Raw genomic sequence first — 16,950 nt, forward strand, 5'->3', positions numbered from 1 at the left:
GAATATTGCATTTATCATTTCGAAATAACTGTATGTGACAGATGTAATAGAGTCAACTTATCAGTGTCATTTTCTGGTCATTTCCAATTTGGCTAATTTCATCTAATCAATCGCATCTCATGGGAGCCAGCGGACTGAATAAAAAGCCAGCTAATTTCGTCACTTTCCCAACTGATGCCCATTGTTGTTTTTAATCCGCCTTGAAAAGCATGTGAAACGGTGGAATAAAGAAAAGTGAAAAAATGAAGAGAACATTGATATGCAAATGATTCATTCGTCCATCAGGTGTGGATGAGTTACTTTTCAAAATGAGTCTCATTTTCACATCCAATATAATGTGATACAGCTATACAAACATTGTGCCTCACTCCTCTCACTGTTTGAAATTGAAAACATACAATAAAGGAACATATTGTTTTGAGGTTACTATACGTTTTATAGTCCAACAATCACTGCAGTTACGTATATGAATCTGCATCTACTCTAAAAGAACATCAGATGAAGAGATTGTGGATGTCGCAGATCATTTTTCACTAAGGTCTTCAGTCTCTCCATTTACGCGACAGCGCAGTGTGGTAAGCGTCCACCTCCCTGTGAAAGTGACTGACTGATGAGCTACACTTTGGCCAATAGCAAAGCATTTCCAATTACTTAATTAGTTTGATTCAATCTAGTTTGCGTATGGACATATTTACTTGTGACAGGTGAAGCCAATGGATTTCAAAGACCTACAACACAGTAGGTACTCTTTTTTTTTTAATTGATGGACCTCCAATCATGCATACAGTCATATACGCACTGTTCTAATTAAATTACATTTCTAATTTCTATTTGATCCTGAATTAAAAAAAAAAATATATATATATAGCATGTGATTTATCTTTTTCACAGATTTCAATGACATTCACAAGTCTCGGGAAAACTGCAAGTTCCATTAATTTCCGTACAGGCGCGTAAAATTCTTTTTATTTATGTGTGAATGAGAGAGTCAGGAACTTACTTATTAAATCCTGACATTTGGCATTCACCAGTATTTCTTAACTGAATTACGACAAATCCAGTGGACATTCCATGACATACAGTATATTACGCACTTCTGTTATGACATGGTTCAACAAAATCATTAATATTATTCTCTAGTTGGATAAGATGTAGGTTAAAATTATACCCTCATCATTATAATGATTTCTCGTAATTTCCTAAAGCACTATGATCTTACAACATTAAATAACACCGCAGCAAGCCGTGGTGTATCTCCCCTCCCACCTCACGCATACCTAATTAGGACCAGCTGGCATGCTCTTGCAACGTAGGAGTTAAATTTAAGAAGACAGGTGGAAACTGTTTTGCAGCTCTCTTCATGCATCCAGCAAACTTTTCTTAAAAAGAAAATTACGATCAACTGTACAATCATATGGTGAATGAGTGAACAGGTCAAAGGTGAGCCACTTTCAATCTCTCACCTCGACAAAGAGGAAGCAGGGTACAATGTAGGTGCTGGTCTTCTGATAGCTGCTGTCACCGAGAAGTTTCATCTCCTGCCTCTGGGCCGCCAGCCGTGTGGAAATCATCTGTCAAAGGTCATTGGAAAGCTTCAGTTCACTTGCTTTATTTAGTGGGAGTCAAATGAGTGACCAAAAGAAGAAAAAAAAAAAACCAAGGTCAAGTTTTGCGACTAAAATCACTACCGCACGTAAGAAGGTGCAATTTAGGCAATTAAACACTTGAATTACAGTAATTGTATCAGATTTATTGACAATTCTACAGTTGTGTGCACCATTATTGGGAATTTGGCACCTTTGAATTTTTTTTTCATATAAAGTGTAGCTGGTCTTTTGAGATTAATTGAAATAAATGCCAAATGTGTATCATCACTATTATCAATCCATTTTCTATTCTGCTTATCCTGTTCAGGGTCACGGGGACCTGGACCTTATCCGAGCTGACTTTGGGCGATAGGCGGCCTACACCCTGGATTGGTCACCAGCCAATCACAAGGCACATATAGAGAAGCCAGACGACCATTCACATCATCACTGAGTGGCAACTGTACCCAGCGTGCCCATACACGAGTCAGAAGTGAACCACTGCACCATCAGTGACTGATGATGGCAGAGATGCTTTCATCGAAAGTACTTCAAATGAACATTTACGGTCACGGGAAAGAACACTTTGTCTCTCATTTGGAGAATGGTCAAAGTAAATTGCCAAACTAAACGTTGAATGTTCAGGTAGGGCAGATAAAATAGAAAACCAAAACTGCAAACCGTATGAAATAAAACCAAGTGGAAAGAGCAAAAAAGTGGTGCCACAACAAACAATTCACAACCAAAATGTTTCGTTTCCAGCATGATGAGGGTGTGCACATGAGCCGAGCAGATATGAATACCAATCCTAAAGCTTTCATGTATGCAGATTTGATTTAAAAGCGTGAAGAGTTGACACTTCAACATGAAGCTAATCGAAAAATTCATGAACAGTAAATACAGTTTTGGTGAGTGGAATAGAAGCTAAGAATAAACGAGAACACGATGCTCCTGGAATTGGGAAAATCCGCAAAAAAGACATCTTTGGTAAGCTGCATGGGTTACAGATGGGGGGGGAAGTTGTGGTTTATGGTCTGACCTTTATGATAAATCAACTGATAGCCATTTGTTCTTGTTGAACGCTTGCATTTTTTTTTCATCCATGGCAGGACTTTGTTAAACATTCAACTATTTACTTTTCAAAATTTATTTTGTGCTTTGCATTCCTGCTTGTGATCATTAATGTTCTCAAGTACCTACGCATCCAACCCAGATTATATTATTGCGGGTAGCACATTTCACTCAAAGATGATCCTTTAATGATCCGCAGAGGGACAATTATGATGTATAAATGAATGAATGAATGAATGAAATATATACATTGGTAATCTCTAATTTTGCGATTCATTTCTTTAGGTTTAAGAGGCAAAAGCCTCACAACATAATTCATTCTCCACCATGCTTAACTGTAGATATTTTTTTTCCCCTGTTTTCCATAGAGGTTTAATTTCAATGGTGTGCATTATCAAACAAAGTCTATATTTTCATCCCAGATAGACACTGGTCTGTTCAGAATGTCATTGACAAATATCAGTTAACATTAATTGATACACTGTTGGTAGCCAATTAAACACATCAAATACAGCTATTTTTGATACAGCTTTTGAATTAGTGCTCATTTCTCATATACTTAATGAGATGTCTTGTTTATTTTCAAGTACACATGTACAATACATACAGACACATCCACCAATTATATTAGGGTGATGAAGAAGTAATAGTGAAAGCACCGATCTGATGATCAAAAACAAAAGCCTGGTAGAAAGAGATAAGAGGGACACAAAGTCATGATGCAGACATTGAGAGAGAGAGAGAGAGACGAACGCTAGCAGGCTCAGCAGTGGGAAATAATAGCGTGGTAAAAACGGTAAAGGTTGAGTGAAAACTGTGCCACTTCCAAGAGGTACCCCAAAGTGGAACAAAAGAATGAATAGGAGCTAACAAGACAAAGACCATCTTTGAAAAATGGAGGAGTTTCTCACATGAAAAGGGAGTCTCAGCTTTGACAAAATGACTCTGTAGCAATCAGATAACAATGCTCCAAGATCATATAAGTTTCGAATCATATTTTTATCAAAAGGCCAGCAGCAACATTTCAATATTCCAGATTCCTTTTAACCTCCTCACATATTAAGTGTATTTGCTTATCTCCATGATGTCAACTTTAGAGGGGAGATCTTCCGCCGCCTTGTCAGTCCTTACCCCGATCGATGGTAGATCGTTGGGAATGGACAATTACAAAGCACAGAGCACCTGTACACCAAAGATAGGAGTGAATGAACGTTGCAATTTAAGTTCCTTAGTTTGCCTCAGTTAATTCCGCTTCTCAGCAGACTCGTGTATATCACCAAGTGTAGTTTGTGGATTTGCTTTGTTTAGGTTCCTGTTTTTGTGATGGAAATGGACTTACTGAGTTTACTGTTTCACTGCCGTTCCTCTGAATGCTGCAGCGGTCTGTATTTTTGCTGCTGTTCAGCCCTGCCTTGGCAAAATGTAACTCATTACTGACCAACAACCACATCTTGAGAAATAAAGAAATACTTAAGATCTTTGCCTTCCTCCACCGTTGTTGCTGGTTGTCTTGTGACAACTGATTTGTGAAAAGCAGTGTGAATTTTGCAGTTTCCAGCTTTGACTCTCTAAGGTGAAAAACCAACCACCCAAAATGAGGCAAGTAGACCTGGGAAGTGCAGAGGAAAATTCGGGACATGGCTATAATGACGCCTCCTTTTAACTATAACTATTAAGGTTGTAACTGTCCATTCATTGATTTTGTAGGTGACAGATGATGAGGCCTTTGCTGAGGTCTGTTGTCTGCAATTGCTCTTGCTGAGCAACAAAAGTCCTTCGTAGAGATCCAAGCAGTCGACATTCTCATTTGTGTGAAGTAAAAGTCTTTACTGAATGTTTTATTGCGACAAGCCATGAGGAATTCCATGAAGCTTGGTGACAAAGTTTGCTGAGAAGCAATTGAATCAAGGCTGTTCCACAAAGGGAGGTGAACCACTCACTGGTGTGCCACATTTCACATTGGAAGAATCAGTTATCTTTCAGTTCCAGCAGGTAACCTACCTTTCAGGTACGGAAACCAATTTATGTCGGGTTGAAAGCCTCTGAATGGTTTGTAACTTGTTATGTGAACCAGAACAGAGCTTATTCCCAGCTGCTGGTAAAGAGGTCACACATACTTCCAGCCTTCACCTTCGCTCAGGGTTACAATTATACACTGTGCACACACACAGAATATATACTGTACTGCACACACAAGAAAGATAATATTTACGTGTTCATTATTCATGCTATCTGATTTTATACTCATACGCCTCCCTTTCCCCTGTATTTCGAACTGCCTTATGGGAGATACTAATTCATTATTATGCCTGTGACTGTATTCACTAGCCTCGGCTCATTAAGTTTTTAACGAGTTTAATGGCATTCACTGAACCTATGAGGTAAGAACTTGCAATGATAATATGTAGAGAATACACTCTGTTACCAATTTACAGGGACAACCATAAAAGAAAACTGCATATTGCATTTTGAACTGTAATAAATAGCATCCTAATGAGAATTACAAAACTGGGGGTTGATTGGCGGCTGTAATCTGAGGTTATTATAATTCTTCAAATAGTGGCCACTGGTAGTAATGGCCCCAATTAATACCCCCCCCCAAAAAAAAGGGTAGTTGATCGAGGTGGCTGTAATTACCTATTACCTATTCTATAATGTGTGTTGCAATAGGCGTCGGAGTTGGAGAGAAAACTTTTAAGGTGGATTTATTGAATTTGGGACAAACACAACCGAGAAACGTGCTGAAAAATGTAATGCCAGAAAAATTGGGACAGACATCTACCCTTTATAATACATAATAGCGTCTCATATTTGTTTTAGTGAATGTAATTATTTGAGATTTAATTATATATACTGTATGTCCAAATATGTGGGGACAAATGGAACTATGTCTGAATACATTTGTACACATAAAAAGCCATCAACAGACGCCTGGCAGTAATAAAGAGGTAATACCTCACTATGCAACGTAATACAGTATTGTTAATTGTGACGTGCACTGTGCAAAACTGACAGCTGTTCTAAAGATATTGTCAAGCCAAATGCACCATGAATGTATGTCAGTGTACAGACACACACACATGCACACACACTCATGAAGTTGTGCTGGAAATGCACTATACGGCTTTTTTTTATGTGCCCATCATCTCAAGCAAGAGATGCCATCAGGCATAAAGCTGGCGTGACTGATTGTCTCTGGTGCCGCTGTCCCTGTCTTTCACACTGATGCGCTTCCATTGGCTTCCTTTGGGCACAAAGAAACCAGTTCACTATCTGGCTGGTGCGCACACACGCACACGCCCGCACACTTCCAGATCAAAATTCGGGCACATCCTCATCCATAGATTGAACACATATAATAGACACACACAAGTCATATACAATACACGTCAACTTGGATGTCAAGCCAACAAGTGGGAGCTATATAAACCTACTGTTCTACACTTGCAACTCACCTTAAACCTCTGGTTGGTTCTTGCTGTAACAAGGGCTTCCTCGGAGTCTCCCCTTCTAGCAGGATTTTCTCCAGCAGTTCATTCTGCGGTTCCGTTTCTGTTTTTTCCCCAAAGCAGAACCTCTCCTCACTTCTGCCACTTGATCACTGAAAAGTCCAAGAGGCTTAGAGTGACCGGTGAGCTTCTTGCCCGCACGCGAGACGCCCTGCACCCACCCAACCTATGTACGCCTGCTGCTAGGTCGTTGAGATGAGCATGATGATCTTCAACAGCACTTCAATGCTAATTAGTCAAGTACGACGGATCCACTGGCTCACAGAGAGAGAGGCTGCTGGGTGTCGTCGCTGGTGAATACGAGGATGGAGAGGGAAAAAAAGAGAGGGGGATGGAGAGAAAAGTGTGTGCGCATCTGCATGCATGTGTGGGAGCGGAGAGGAGGAGGGTAAAAACAGAGGGTGGGAAATGGGAATATGACAGCATGAAACGGCCAGCGTGTGCACCAGGCAGTGAGCTACGAAATGATAGAGAGTAAGAGATTTTTCGTTGGACACTGTGGCTAAAATGGAAGACAATCTGCCCTTTAAGTGCTCCATTAAGCAACCACTTTCAGACACGATAGCGGATCGGGGGGGGAGAAAAAAAAAATAAAAATAAAAAATTCAACACACCCCGGTTCAAATGTTTTGTGATATAAAAAAAAATAAATGAAAATAAAAATAAAAATTCACCATTAACGTGCAAAGAAACCTGTAAAACTCAACTGGAAAAAAAGTCATTTTTGAGAGGCAAAGTAGAACTGAACAACTGAAATAATGTGGTTGCACAAGCATACACACCCTCTGACAACTGGATATTCAAAATTAACCAATCACTATTAAACTCATGTTAAATGAGAGTCAGCACACACCTGCCACCGTTTAAAGTGCCTCTGATGAACCCCAAATAAATTTCTGATTATTCTTTTTTGCTTTCTAGCAGAAACTTGAAGCTTTTTCCCCTCCACCTTGCCAATGGTCCCAGTACCAGCTGAAGAAAAACATCCCCAAAGCATGATGCTGCCACCATAGTTTTCTTTTGGTGATGAGCAGCGTTGCCTTTGCGCCAAATATGCCTTTTGGAAATATGGCCAAAATGTTCAACCTTACTTGAACAGTCTCCAAAACACTTGTGGGAAAATGTGTTATGGTCCCATGAAATCAAGCCTGCCTCACAGTTCTGAGGTCCGGGGGTTCAATCCCCGACCCGCCTGTGTGGAGTTTGCATATTCTCCCCGTGCCTGCGTGGGTTTTCTCCGGGCACTCCGGTTTCCTCCCACATCCCAAAAACATGCATAGTAGGTCAATTGAAGACTCTAAATTTCCCGTAGGTGTGAATGTGAGTGCGAATGGTTGTTTGTTTATATGTGCCCTGCGATTGGCTGACAACCAGTTCAGGGTGTACCCCGCCTCCTGCCCGATAATAGCTGGGATTGGCTCCAGCACGCCCGCGACCCTCGTGAGGAGAAGCGGCTCAGAAAATGGATGGCTGGATGGATGGATGTTTGGTGTAAACAAAACTCATCACGAAAAGAACACATGCAACCACATTATTTTCATTGTTTATTTTTACTTACCCTCTTTAAAGTATGTTTTTTCCAGATGAATTGTACAGTACAGCTCACACAAATGGTGGAACAAGTTTTGAAATTGGTTTAATTTTTCTACATCACAAAAACCTGGCATTTGAACAGGGGTGTGTAGACTTTTTGGATCTACTGTATGTATTACAAAACCCCTACATGAATATGCATAGTGTCACACTCTGTACTCCAGTATATTATATCACACAAGCTATCACTCGCAAGATGAGGTCGAGGTTGCAGAGAAAAGTGGAAAAGTGGGACACACCGAGCACATGGTCCTAAATGGGTCAGCTGCTCACAGGTACAAGCACACCAGCAATTCTGCTCATTTTGTGCAAGTCTTACCTGGAATAAAAATGGACAGAAAAGTCAGGGACACATTACATTGATGATTGGATGTTCTGTCTTGTGACATCACACGAGCATGTACGCTAGGCAGGATGAATCAGTTTACGGTTCACAGATATGGTTAATTTTCATATATTTTGATCGATAACGGAATTGAATTTCATTTTGAAAATCAATTACATTTACTGATATGAGTACAGTATTGCAATTATTGGCAGTTGTTATTTAAAAGGTAATAATTGCTTGTAAGGGTTGAAAAAAATAAATATTTTCATATTTCTAATGCCAAAATGTCTTTACTGTTATGTGTGTAAAATAACATTTCATGATTTGCAACATTTTCTGAAGATTCAAATTACATTTTTGTATATATATATATAGGATTTTTCTCCTATTGCTTAATATGCCTTTTCCATGAAAACTAACAAATGCTTCTAGGCATCTTAAAAGTTCCTTTTTGGGGGGCGTTCTTTTACAAATGGTCCTGCTTTGTCCCTCAAGCTGTCTTTACCGTCAATGAAACTGGAGGGAGTCTCATTACCATTATGCTGTTGCAATACACCGGAGGGATCTGGGATCAGAAGTGCACCACTTGATTCAGCAGATGGGGCTGTTTTTCTTTTTTGTTTTCCTCTCTTTAACACAGACACATTTCTGACAAACATTTGTTATTGTGGTTTTTTGTTGTTGTTGTTTTTTTTTTTTTTTTTTTTTTAAATTTGATTTTGTTAGTGAGCCTCTGTCTGATTTCCTTTTCCTATTGGCTGGCTTTCTTGGAGCATGATGCCCTAAGATAGGGGTATCAAGCTCATTTTTGTTGGGGGCCACATTAAAGTTTTGGTTTTCCTCAGAGGGCCAGCAAGTTATGACTGTAAAACAATATAATTGTTTAATCCCCTCATCATATTATTAAATATACAGTACACAACAAATTTCTGGATAACCAGTTTTGAAATCAGAAGACATGGGTAATGGTTTGTTCAGGCTATTGTTCAAGCTTCTGTAAAAACGTTTTTTGTAACAAGAAATGTTTAAAATACTGTAAATCAACACAATTATTTATTACATAATGTATGACAATTTGAAAATTTTGTAAATATTTTATCAAGAATTATGGAAGTTGGAACACACATAATTTGCTTTCACGGGCCACGTAAAATGATGTGGCGAGCCGGATCTGGACCCCGGGCCTTGCATTTGACACCTATGCCCTAAGACCTTAGCTTACGCTTGAAAGAACGAGTACAATCGGCATTGTAGGGAAAGGCCAACTGCGTCATTGGCCTAATGGGCAATTATGACTGAACCCCATGAATTCTGCCTAACAACAAGAGTCAAATAGGAAAAAGTAGCTGTTGGTTTGACAGCGAGAAAGCTAAAATTTTATTTTAGTTTTAAAGTTTTAGAATGAAATACCGGTACAATTATTTTTTGGGACAATTTATAATATTACCTCTGGAAGACAAATTAGAATATTATTATTGTCATAAACTAGCATTTAACTACATTTAGCACATGTAGTTATGGCAATGAAAGTGACCTGATACTGCCAGTGCTTTTTTAAAAAACCAACAACAAACATCAACAGTGCAAAAACTCAAAATCTTAAAAAAAAAAAAAAAAAAAAAAAAAAAGCTTCATCACATTGTTTTTTGACAATTTCACTTGTTTCAAGCTATTTCTTATTTAAAATATGTAGAAAATAAAAGTTTGCCAGGGGTGTAAGTTTTTTTTTAAATATATATATACACTCCACTGGAAATGTTTTTTACATTAATTTTTTACATGATGGGTCTAATTTGGATTAGCTTTGACTAGAAATAAAATAATCTAAAAATTTTAAATTTTGCAAGGCTTATCAACTGTTCCTGCCCCATACGCCCTATATTGGCATAAGATACTTCATGGAGACATTTCATTTTGTATCAGATACCCTGGGCAAAAACTCTTTGCTATTCAATTAGCTAGCAATAGCTCCAAGTGCCTAATTAGCTTATTAGCTAATAGGTTCGCAGTGCGCACCATTACAAGCCCCTGCCGAGTCAGTGGCAACACATGACAGCAATTCAAGAGGAGGCAGTGAAGCATCGCCGTGTGGTCCACTGTCATTTCATAGATTGTGTCAGGGTCGTAAATCAATTACCTGGTCATTAGCGTTAACACAACTGGAAATGTGTGTAGTGGTTCTGACCATAGATATGAAACCTATACGCCAGCGTGCTGTAGCAGCCTGGCAAACCGACCTGCCTACGTGGCAGGCATGTTGGGAAGGTCGATGTTCCCTTCAAAGGCAACACATGGACATTGAAATTGAGTCATAAACTTGCTCGTTTATTTTTTTGGTCAATCCCAAAGCGTGTGCCATCACCACAGAACCTTTCTTAAAATATATATATATATCCATCCATCCATCCATCTTCTGAGAAAATGCAAACTCCACACAGGCGGGGACGGGGATTGAACCCTGTACTTCAGAACTGTGTGGCAAACGCTCTAACCAGTCATCACCGTGCCGCCAATATATATATATTGTTTTTTCAAATTAATTTGAGGACAAATTCATATGGCAGGCTAAGGCAAGTTTTGGTTGGGCTGGAATTGCGGCAGTGGACAGCTGGTCAAGTGTGGACATTTCCCTGGGGCGCCTGCCACACAAGACTTGAACTTGGTGTTCAATTCAGGCCTGCATACGGGGGACATAAAAGAACAGGCTCATTCAATTCCCCCGCTACCGCTTATTTGCGATGTGTGTTCAGAGTTCCTTTTCTATTATTGTGCACAATGAGGATAATGTAATTATGTGGTTAAACTCATTTTGGAATTGCTGCTCACAACTAACAGTTGTTAGGGGAGCACTGACAACTCATGGCAAATTAACTTCTTTTTTATTTTCCGCTGCTAAGAATGATCAAATCTTGTGTTGTCAAAGATGACAAGCTGCAGTTCCCATGGAAACCCACATGCATACGCTTTTAAAGAGCACATACAGTGTAGATGAAACAAGTGCCACTTGAAAATGGCCTTGCACACAAGAGAGAGAAATGAGCAAATTTGAGAGAACTGAGAGGGGGTGTATAAATTCAGCTAAGATGCCTAGGCCCTCAAATTAAATGTCAGCTAATGACTTTGAATCAACTACACTCTCTCAAATAGCTCAATCACCAGAACACGCTCGTAACCAAGCAATCTAAGAACACATTCACTTGATTCTTTTTTACTTTTGTCAATGCAAAGACCTAAAGAACACGACAGGACACTCCAGTAAGAAGTGAAAATACATCTATTCCAAATCCAAGTTAAAAATATTGGGTATAAATATCTACTTTTGTTCTGAATCTTAACCATTACCATAACTAGTACAGTACAATGACGAGGCTAAACGTTGTTTCGATGAACAAAATGATCAACCAGTGCTTTAATCGTCTAAATTAAGTTTTTGTCTGCTGTTGGTATGTTTTAGGGCTGCACCTAACCATTATTTTAACAATCGATTAATCTGCACATTTATTATTATTATTCACAGATAAATTGGATTTTAAAAAAAATATTTCCATCCCTTTATTCAAAAAGAGGACTATTTCAAAAATGCACAACCATAAAACTGATTATGATTCCGTTACTGCTTTAGTTCAACATTTTCTTTTCTTTCCTTCTTAAAATAATTAACTGCTTAGCAAATCAACTTACAGTATATTGGATTGATTTGAGCGTGTTTCATGACAAGGGGGCTCCTTTCCATTTTTCTGTTTGGGGCTCTCGGTGAAAAGTATTAAGACATCGCTGGTCTCCAATTTTCTGACAGCTGTGACACTACAGTAAACTGGATCAATCAATACATTTTCCCCCATTTGATGGAAAAAAACAAATGATGAAAAAACAAGTAAAGCAACTTAACTTCTTTTTAGACTTGTAGTCCATAAAACACAGTACATAAAGACCCGGAAGTGTACCGTGAGTCAGATCAAGGTAGCAGAGTGGTTGAATCAGAACGTTTGCTACTACTCTCAAGCATCCATTTCTTTGCTGTCTCGCCTTAGTATTCTATTGATCTCGCTCCTCTTTACCTTATCATGCGACACACGTGCACGTTTGTTCAATTTCTACAAAGGCAGACACAAACCCACACAATGCAAACAAAAAGTTTCGTTTAGAAGCTTCTAGTCCTTGTGCACACGGACACACGGGTATATAAGCACCACCTCGCTGCACTGTCAATGAAAAAGTGCAAAACGAACAAATCCCCAAGCTGACAAAGCAATGCACGACAGAACAAGTGGTGCTTTTTTTTTTTTGTTAAGAGAAAGTTATGTGCTCCAAGCACATCTGGATGCGTTTACTAAGAAGACCATCTCGTGCCATAATGGGAAATCAGAAGTAGGCCAAGTGAGTGATTGCCTGTTCTCATTTCACACACAATCACTGTGAATTACAGCCAAGGACTTTGTTACTTCAAAGATATTTAATTGATAAGCAATTGACAGGATTATCAGCAGAGGCTTGTGAATACTGTATATGATTCATGCAATTGATTTACTACCCGTCCATCTATCGCTAAGGTTGTTATACTTGTCCTTAAAACGTTTCTACCATAGCTTTGACTTTTTAAAAAGCAACCGATAAGCCCAACCGAAGTTGTAAATGCTTCATAAATGTACAATGAGTAATGACAAATGTTAAATAATACATATTGTTTTGACTGGCCTTACTGTACTTTCCTTTATTCCTCTCTCTGTAGGGGCAATGTGCTATGCGCTTTCAGCAAGTGAGGGTTTACATGAACAGCGCAAAGTTGAAGTTTGCAGGATCTGGTAAGAGTCAATGTTACAGACAAAACACATTTCTTCGCTTCTTTCTCAAAATAAATAAAGTAAAACTGAAGGCGCTCGTCTTCTCTTTATAATGTGCCTCTTGCGCTACTTGGAAAAAGTGTTAAAAACAAGGATATAAAGACTAGATACGCCAACGCGCTGCAAGAGCCCAGCTAACCAACATGTTTACGTGGCGCTGGGCGTCATGTTTGGGGAGGTCGGCATTCCCATCATACGCAATGCATAATCCATGGACATTAAATGTAAGTCATAACTTGCTCATTTCTCATCTGATTTTCACAAGGTTTACTCTTTTTGTCAGCGTATACCATGTGCTATTATTGTATAGCATGCAATGCAATGCGGGCCTTAAGAGTCTTTTCTGCTGGCCTCACCCTTCAAAATCACTGCGCTGCATTTACAACTCATATAAAATTGTATTAACTTATTTCCAAGAGTCTCTTTTACTCACTTCATAGAATGTGTCCTGGCTGAGCAGCCAGTTAATTATTTTTTTTGGGTCCAATCAGCTTTCATCTTCTACATGTGTTGCCATAGGAATGTAATCTTCCCAGGGCCTTCAGACTCAAGACGGCTGGCCGATGTTACACACAATAGGAAAAAAAAATGTTTTCCCCCAGTCTGAACCAATCAGATTTCAGATTCAATAAACACCAGTAGGTAGCGGGCCTCCGGTGACGTTGGAATATTTCCGTCCTCTGATGGGTTTAGAGCTACTTGAGTGGATTTTCCCTACATAACATTACATGAAGTCGACGGCTGAGCAAGGTGACGAAAATGACCGAAATGATGGTTAAAAATGTATTTTCAAGGCGGACCTCTCAAGACAAACTGGACATTGTGATAGTAAGTCAGACAATGTTTGTAGCTGGCTGGCATGTTTCAACCCTGTAAAGGATTTATTCGCCAGTTCAACAACATAGCTGGCTCGGAGCCAAAACAAGAGTGTCTACAAACAATACACATCCCTGGTGAGTACAAGGTGTATTACTAAAAGTTTTTAGGTCATGCTTGTCATGTTATTCGATAAATTATGGTTGTGAGAGCCACAGCAGCACTTTTGCCTGTTAAAACAGCACATTTGACTTGAGTGAGCCTGGTTTATTAAAAAATAAAAAAATAAAAATAGGAACTGTGAACGTGTCAGGCTGAAAAGTGTTCTGATGGAACTTCTTCCCCATTGTGATATATATCAGCTTGGTTCCAACATCCCATCTGTTTTTTCCCCTTAATAAATAAACTCACCATTTAAAAACTGCATTTTATGTTTACTCGGGTTATCTTTGTCTCATATTTACATTTGTGTCATTATGGTGAACATTAAAGTGTGTAAACAATGCAGAAAACAAATAATAATTTAAGAAGAGGCAAATCCTTTTTGACGGCACTGTATGACTTCCTCCCACCTGATGGACAATTAGCCGGCTAGCGTCGGCTAATTGTTGAGCACAAGTGGGCAGCCGCCGTCCCCATGACCAATTTTGGCCATTCGTTCCTTTCACTACGATACTCACAAGGCGGGTCATGGCGCCGGTTCAAGCGAGACAAGCCTCCCAACCTGTTGTGGCCGCAGGCGACATTCGGACACTCGAAGCCGCCAGCCCGCGTGGTGAAGAGGGGCCGGCCTAGCTAAATCTCACCACCGGAGTCAGGTAACCGCCGCCGCCGCCGACTGGCCTGACTTCCTAGCTTCCTAGCTTCCTTTCTCCTCCTCCTCCTCCTCCTCCTCCTCCTCTCACTCGCGAAGAGACACGGGGAGTGCGCAGGTTATCTATCACTTGTTTTTATTTGTAGTTTTCTCATGTAGCGACCCAACTTCCCCTCCACTTTTTGGACCGCAAACCATCTTTTCGTTGATGGTCAAGCGCGTGAGGCGTTTTAAGAGCACTTGCTGGCTCAGGTGTTCAAGAAACTTCCTTGTCTTGTTTCCATAAAGCTCGCACAACTGCAGCGAGCATTTGTTTGGTTATTTCCGCCACATCTCTTGGTTTTATTTGGAAGTGCACGCTCGGTTGGATTTCCGCTATCAAGCGAGCCGCATGTGAGTCTGCGTTCAGCTCCATACTTGAAACTCTACGGTATGTATTTCCCTTGCAAATGCTTCTGTCCGTGCTGTGTGTTGACACCTTTTGAAATCGGTCCAGCTGCGGGAAGTGAGTTCAGTTTAGAGTTGGACAAGCTCAACATCTGTTAACTTGTCTGACCTGAAATAGTTGAACTGGGATTATAATGTGACTTTTGTTTTTTTTAAGGCGTTGGACCTTACCTTAATGATGCAAGTGGCACGCTCATGATTCAAAAGTGTGTGTGTGTGTTTTGTTTTGTTTATACATACATACACAGTAGCCTGTTAGTTGTGTATGGGACCATAAGGAACTCTTTAAGTTTGGCTTTGAACACTTTTACAAGTAATAAAGTCCAGGTCTGCAGGCTATGTGCAACAGTTTTGTGATGCAGTAGTTTAGAAAGCCGGGCTGTCTTTTGACACTTTCAAACTCATGCTGTTCCAGTTGCTTCTCACCACTATGGGTGGATTTACGCTGCAGGGCCAAGTGCCAAATCCAGGTGAAATGCAAATGCATATGCTGATATAAATATACCGCTATTGTTCAGTTTATAATCGGAAGGAATTTGGTTGAAAAAAATGACAAGAATAAACCAATCTAACAAAAAAAATACATTTACACTCTTGGGCCACATAAAGTGATGTGGCTGGCTGCATCTGGCCTGCAGGGCTTTGGGTTTGACACCTTAAGTGAAGCGGTTCATTCTCTTGACTTGCAGTGTGGGTTCGATTCCCACTCAGTGACATGTGAATGAAAGTTTGAATGGTTGTTTGTCTTGAGTGGCGACCCCCTCCTCTCACCCAAAGTCAGCTGGGATAGACTCCATCTCACCTTCTCGCACTATAGAAATTGGATATATCGGTGGCATTTTTTTTATTTTATGCTGTGATGAGGCATATCTAAATTGTGCCACTTGAGCAAAAAAAAAAACGGAATTATTTCACTTGAGCCATGCAAGTGTAAATCACAATAATAAAAATACACACACCTGCATGCAATGTCTGAAACTCTTTCCTATTAACCACACATTTGTTTTCAGGCTTTTATGACTCACCGAGGCCTACTTGATGGCCACACCCTTGCAACCACTGCTATTCTTGGTATGCAGGTTTGTTTGTAAGAAAACTCATTTGAGCAATCCATCAAACAAACACTGCTTTTGCATGCTGATTTGCAAACAAAGATCCCAGCAGGAGCTCCTCAAATGCCGCTTCTTCTGTCAGGCTCGATCGGGAAGACCTTTTCCGCAGGGGGTGTCGCTATAATTTGACTCACACTTTTTTATTTTTTCCCCATTTTTGAAGGTTTATTAACGAGCATACTTTTGCAATAGTGAATTGGGAATGTTTTTTTTTTCCCCCCTTTGTGATTTTGAAAAGTTGTACGTACCGACCATAGTGTTGCCAAAACGACCCATGATCACACAAATTTACAAAAACAATTATTAGGGACGAGCCTTTGAATAAACATATTTGACTGGCCAAGTCTGAGCCGATTTCAAATCTGGTCAGCCGTCGTAAGTCTTACAGGGGGGAAATGAGGAACAATCAGCCGTTCCCAAACAGTCATACAGTCATACAAGGGTCGGAAGAATATCTGGTGTGTCACAAGAAGTCACTGCCAGATTTCTGATTTCAGATATCTGAGCTCCTCACAGTGCTGTGATGATGATGATGTGAAGTTCATGAACAGGGTACACAAATTAAGTATTATGTTTTGACTTGCGTACTGTGTCTATCGGTAAGACATAGTGTGAGCAGTCAAGTCTTGAGGACTTCAGTTGTTAGCATTGACTTTTTGGTATAGCTGATTAAAACTTGTACAGTGTGAGTTGGCATTTAGGACTTTTCCATTGCTAAAATTAGGGGTGAACCAACAGCACACTTTTTTAAAACCGTGAATGAGTACAAGTACTTGGATTATAGTACTCACCGATATTATACTGTAGTACTGATACTTGATAATGCCATCGGC

The 16,950-nt window shown here is 39.8% G+C and overlaps 2 protein-coding genes across 18 annotated transcripts in view; one reads left to right on the forward strand and one right to left on the reverse strand.

Moving 5' to 3' along the window:
• Positions 1-14,563, reverse strand: part of LOC133477140 (phospholipid phosphatase-related protein type 5-like) — a 52,316-nt gene extending 37,753 nt beyond the window's left edge. For 3 of the 8 annotated variants that reach the window (XM_061771557.1, XM_061771551.1, XM_061771558.1), the window contains exons 1-2: positions 14,425-14,562; positions 1,464-1,571 (exon numbers count right to left, since the gene is read on the reverse strand). In XM_061771557.1, the coding sequence (XP_061627541.1) occupies positions 1,464-1,571; positions 14,425-14,436 (120 nt within the window). In that variant the 5' untranslated portion in view covers positions 14,437-14,562. Of the gene's footprint in view, positions 1-1,463; positions 1,572-6,112; positions 8,079-14,424 lie in introns of all 8 variants that reach the window. The other 5 variants (XM_061771554.1, XM_061771553.1, XM_061771555.1 and 2 more) reach the window with 5 other exon arrangements.
• Positions 12,442-16,950, forward strand: part of palm3 (paralemmin 3) — a 39,477-nt gene continuing 34,968 nt past the window's right edge. For 2 of the 10 annotated variants that reach the window (XR_009788245.1, XM_061771541.1), the window contains exon 1: positions 13,523-13,881. Coding sequence is in view for 1 of the 10 variants with exons in the window: in XM_061771541.1 (XP_061627525.1) it covers positions 13,788-13,881 (94 nt within the window). In the remaining 9 variants the exon portion in view is untranslated. Of the gene's footprint in view, positions 12,465-12,816; positions 12,890-13,522; positions 13,882-14,423; positions 14,563-14,664; positions 14,989-16,950 lie in introns of those variants that run through there. The other 8 variants (XM_061771543.1, XM_061771548.1, XM_061771544.1 and 5 more) reach the window with 5 other exon arrangements.

This window comes from Phyllopteryx taeniolatus, chromosome 4 (assembly GCF_024500385.1).
Source record: "Phyllopteryx taeniolatus isolate TA_2022b chromosome 4, UOR_Ptae_1.2, whole genome shotgun sequence".
In the NCBI taxonomy this organism is placed as follows: domain Eukaryota; kingdom Metazoa; phylum Chordata; class Actinopteri; order Syngnathiformes; family Syngnathidae; genus Phyllopteryx; species Phyllopteryx taeniolatus.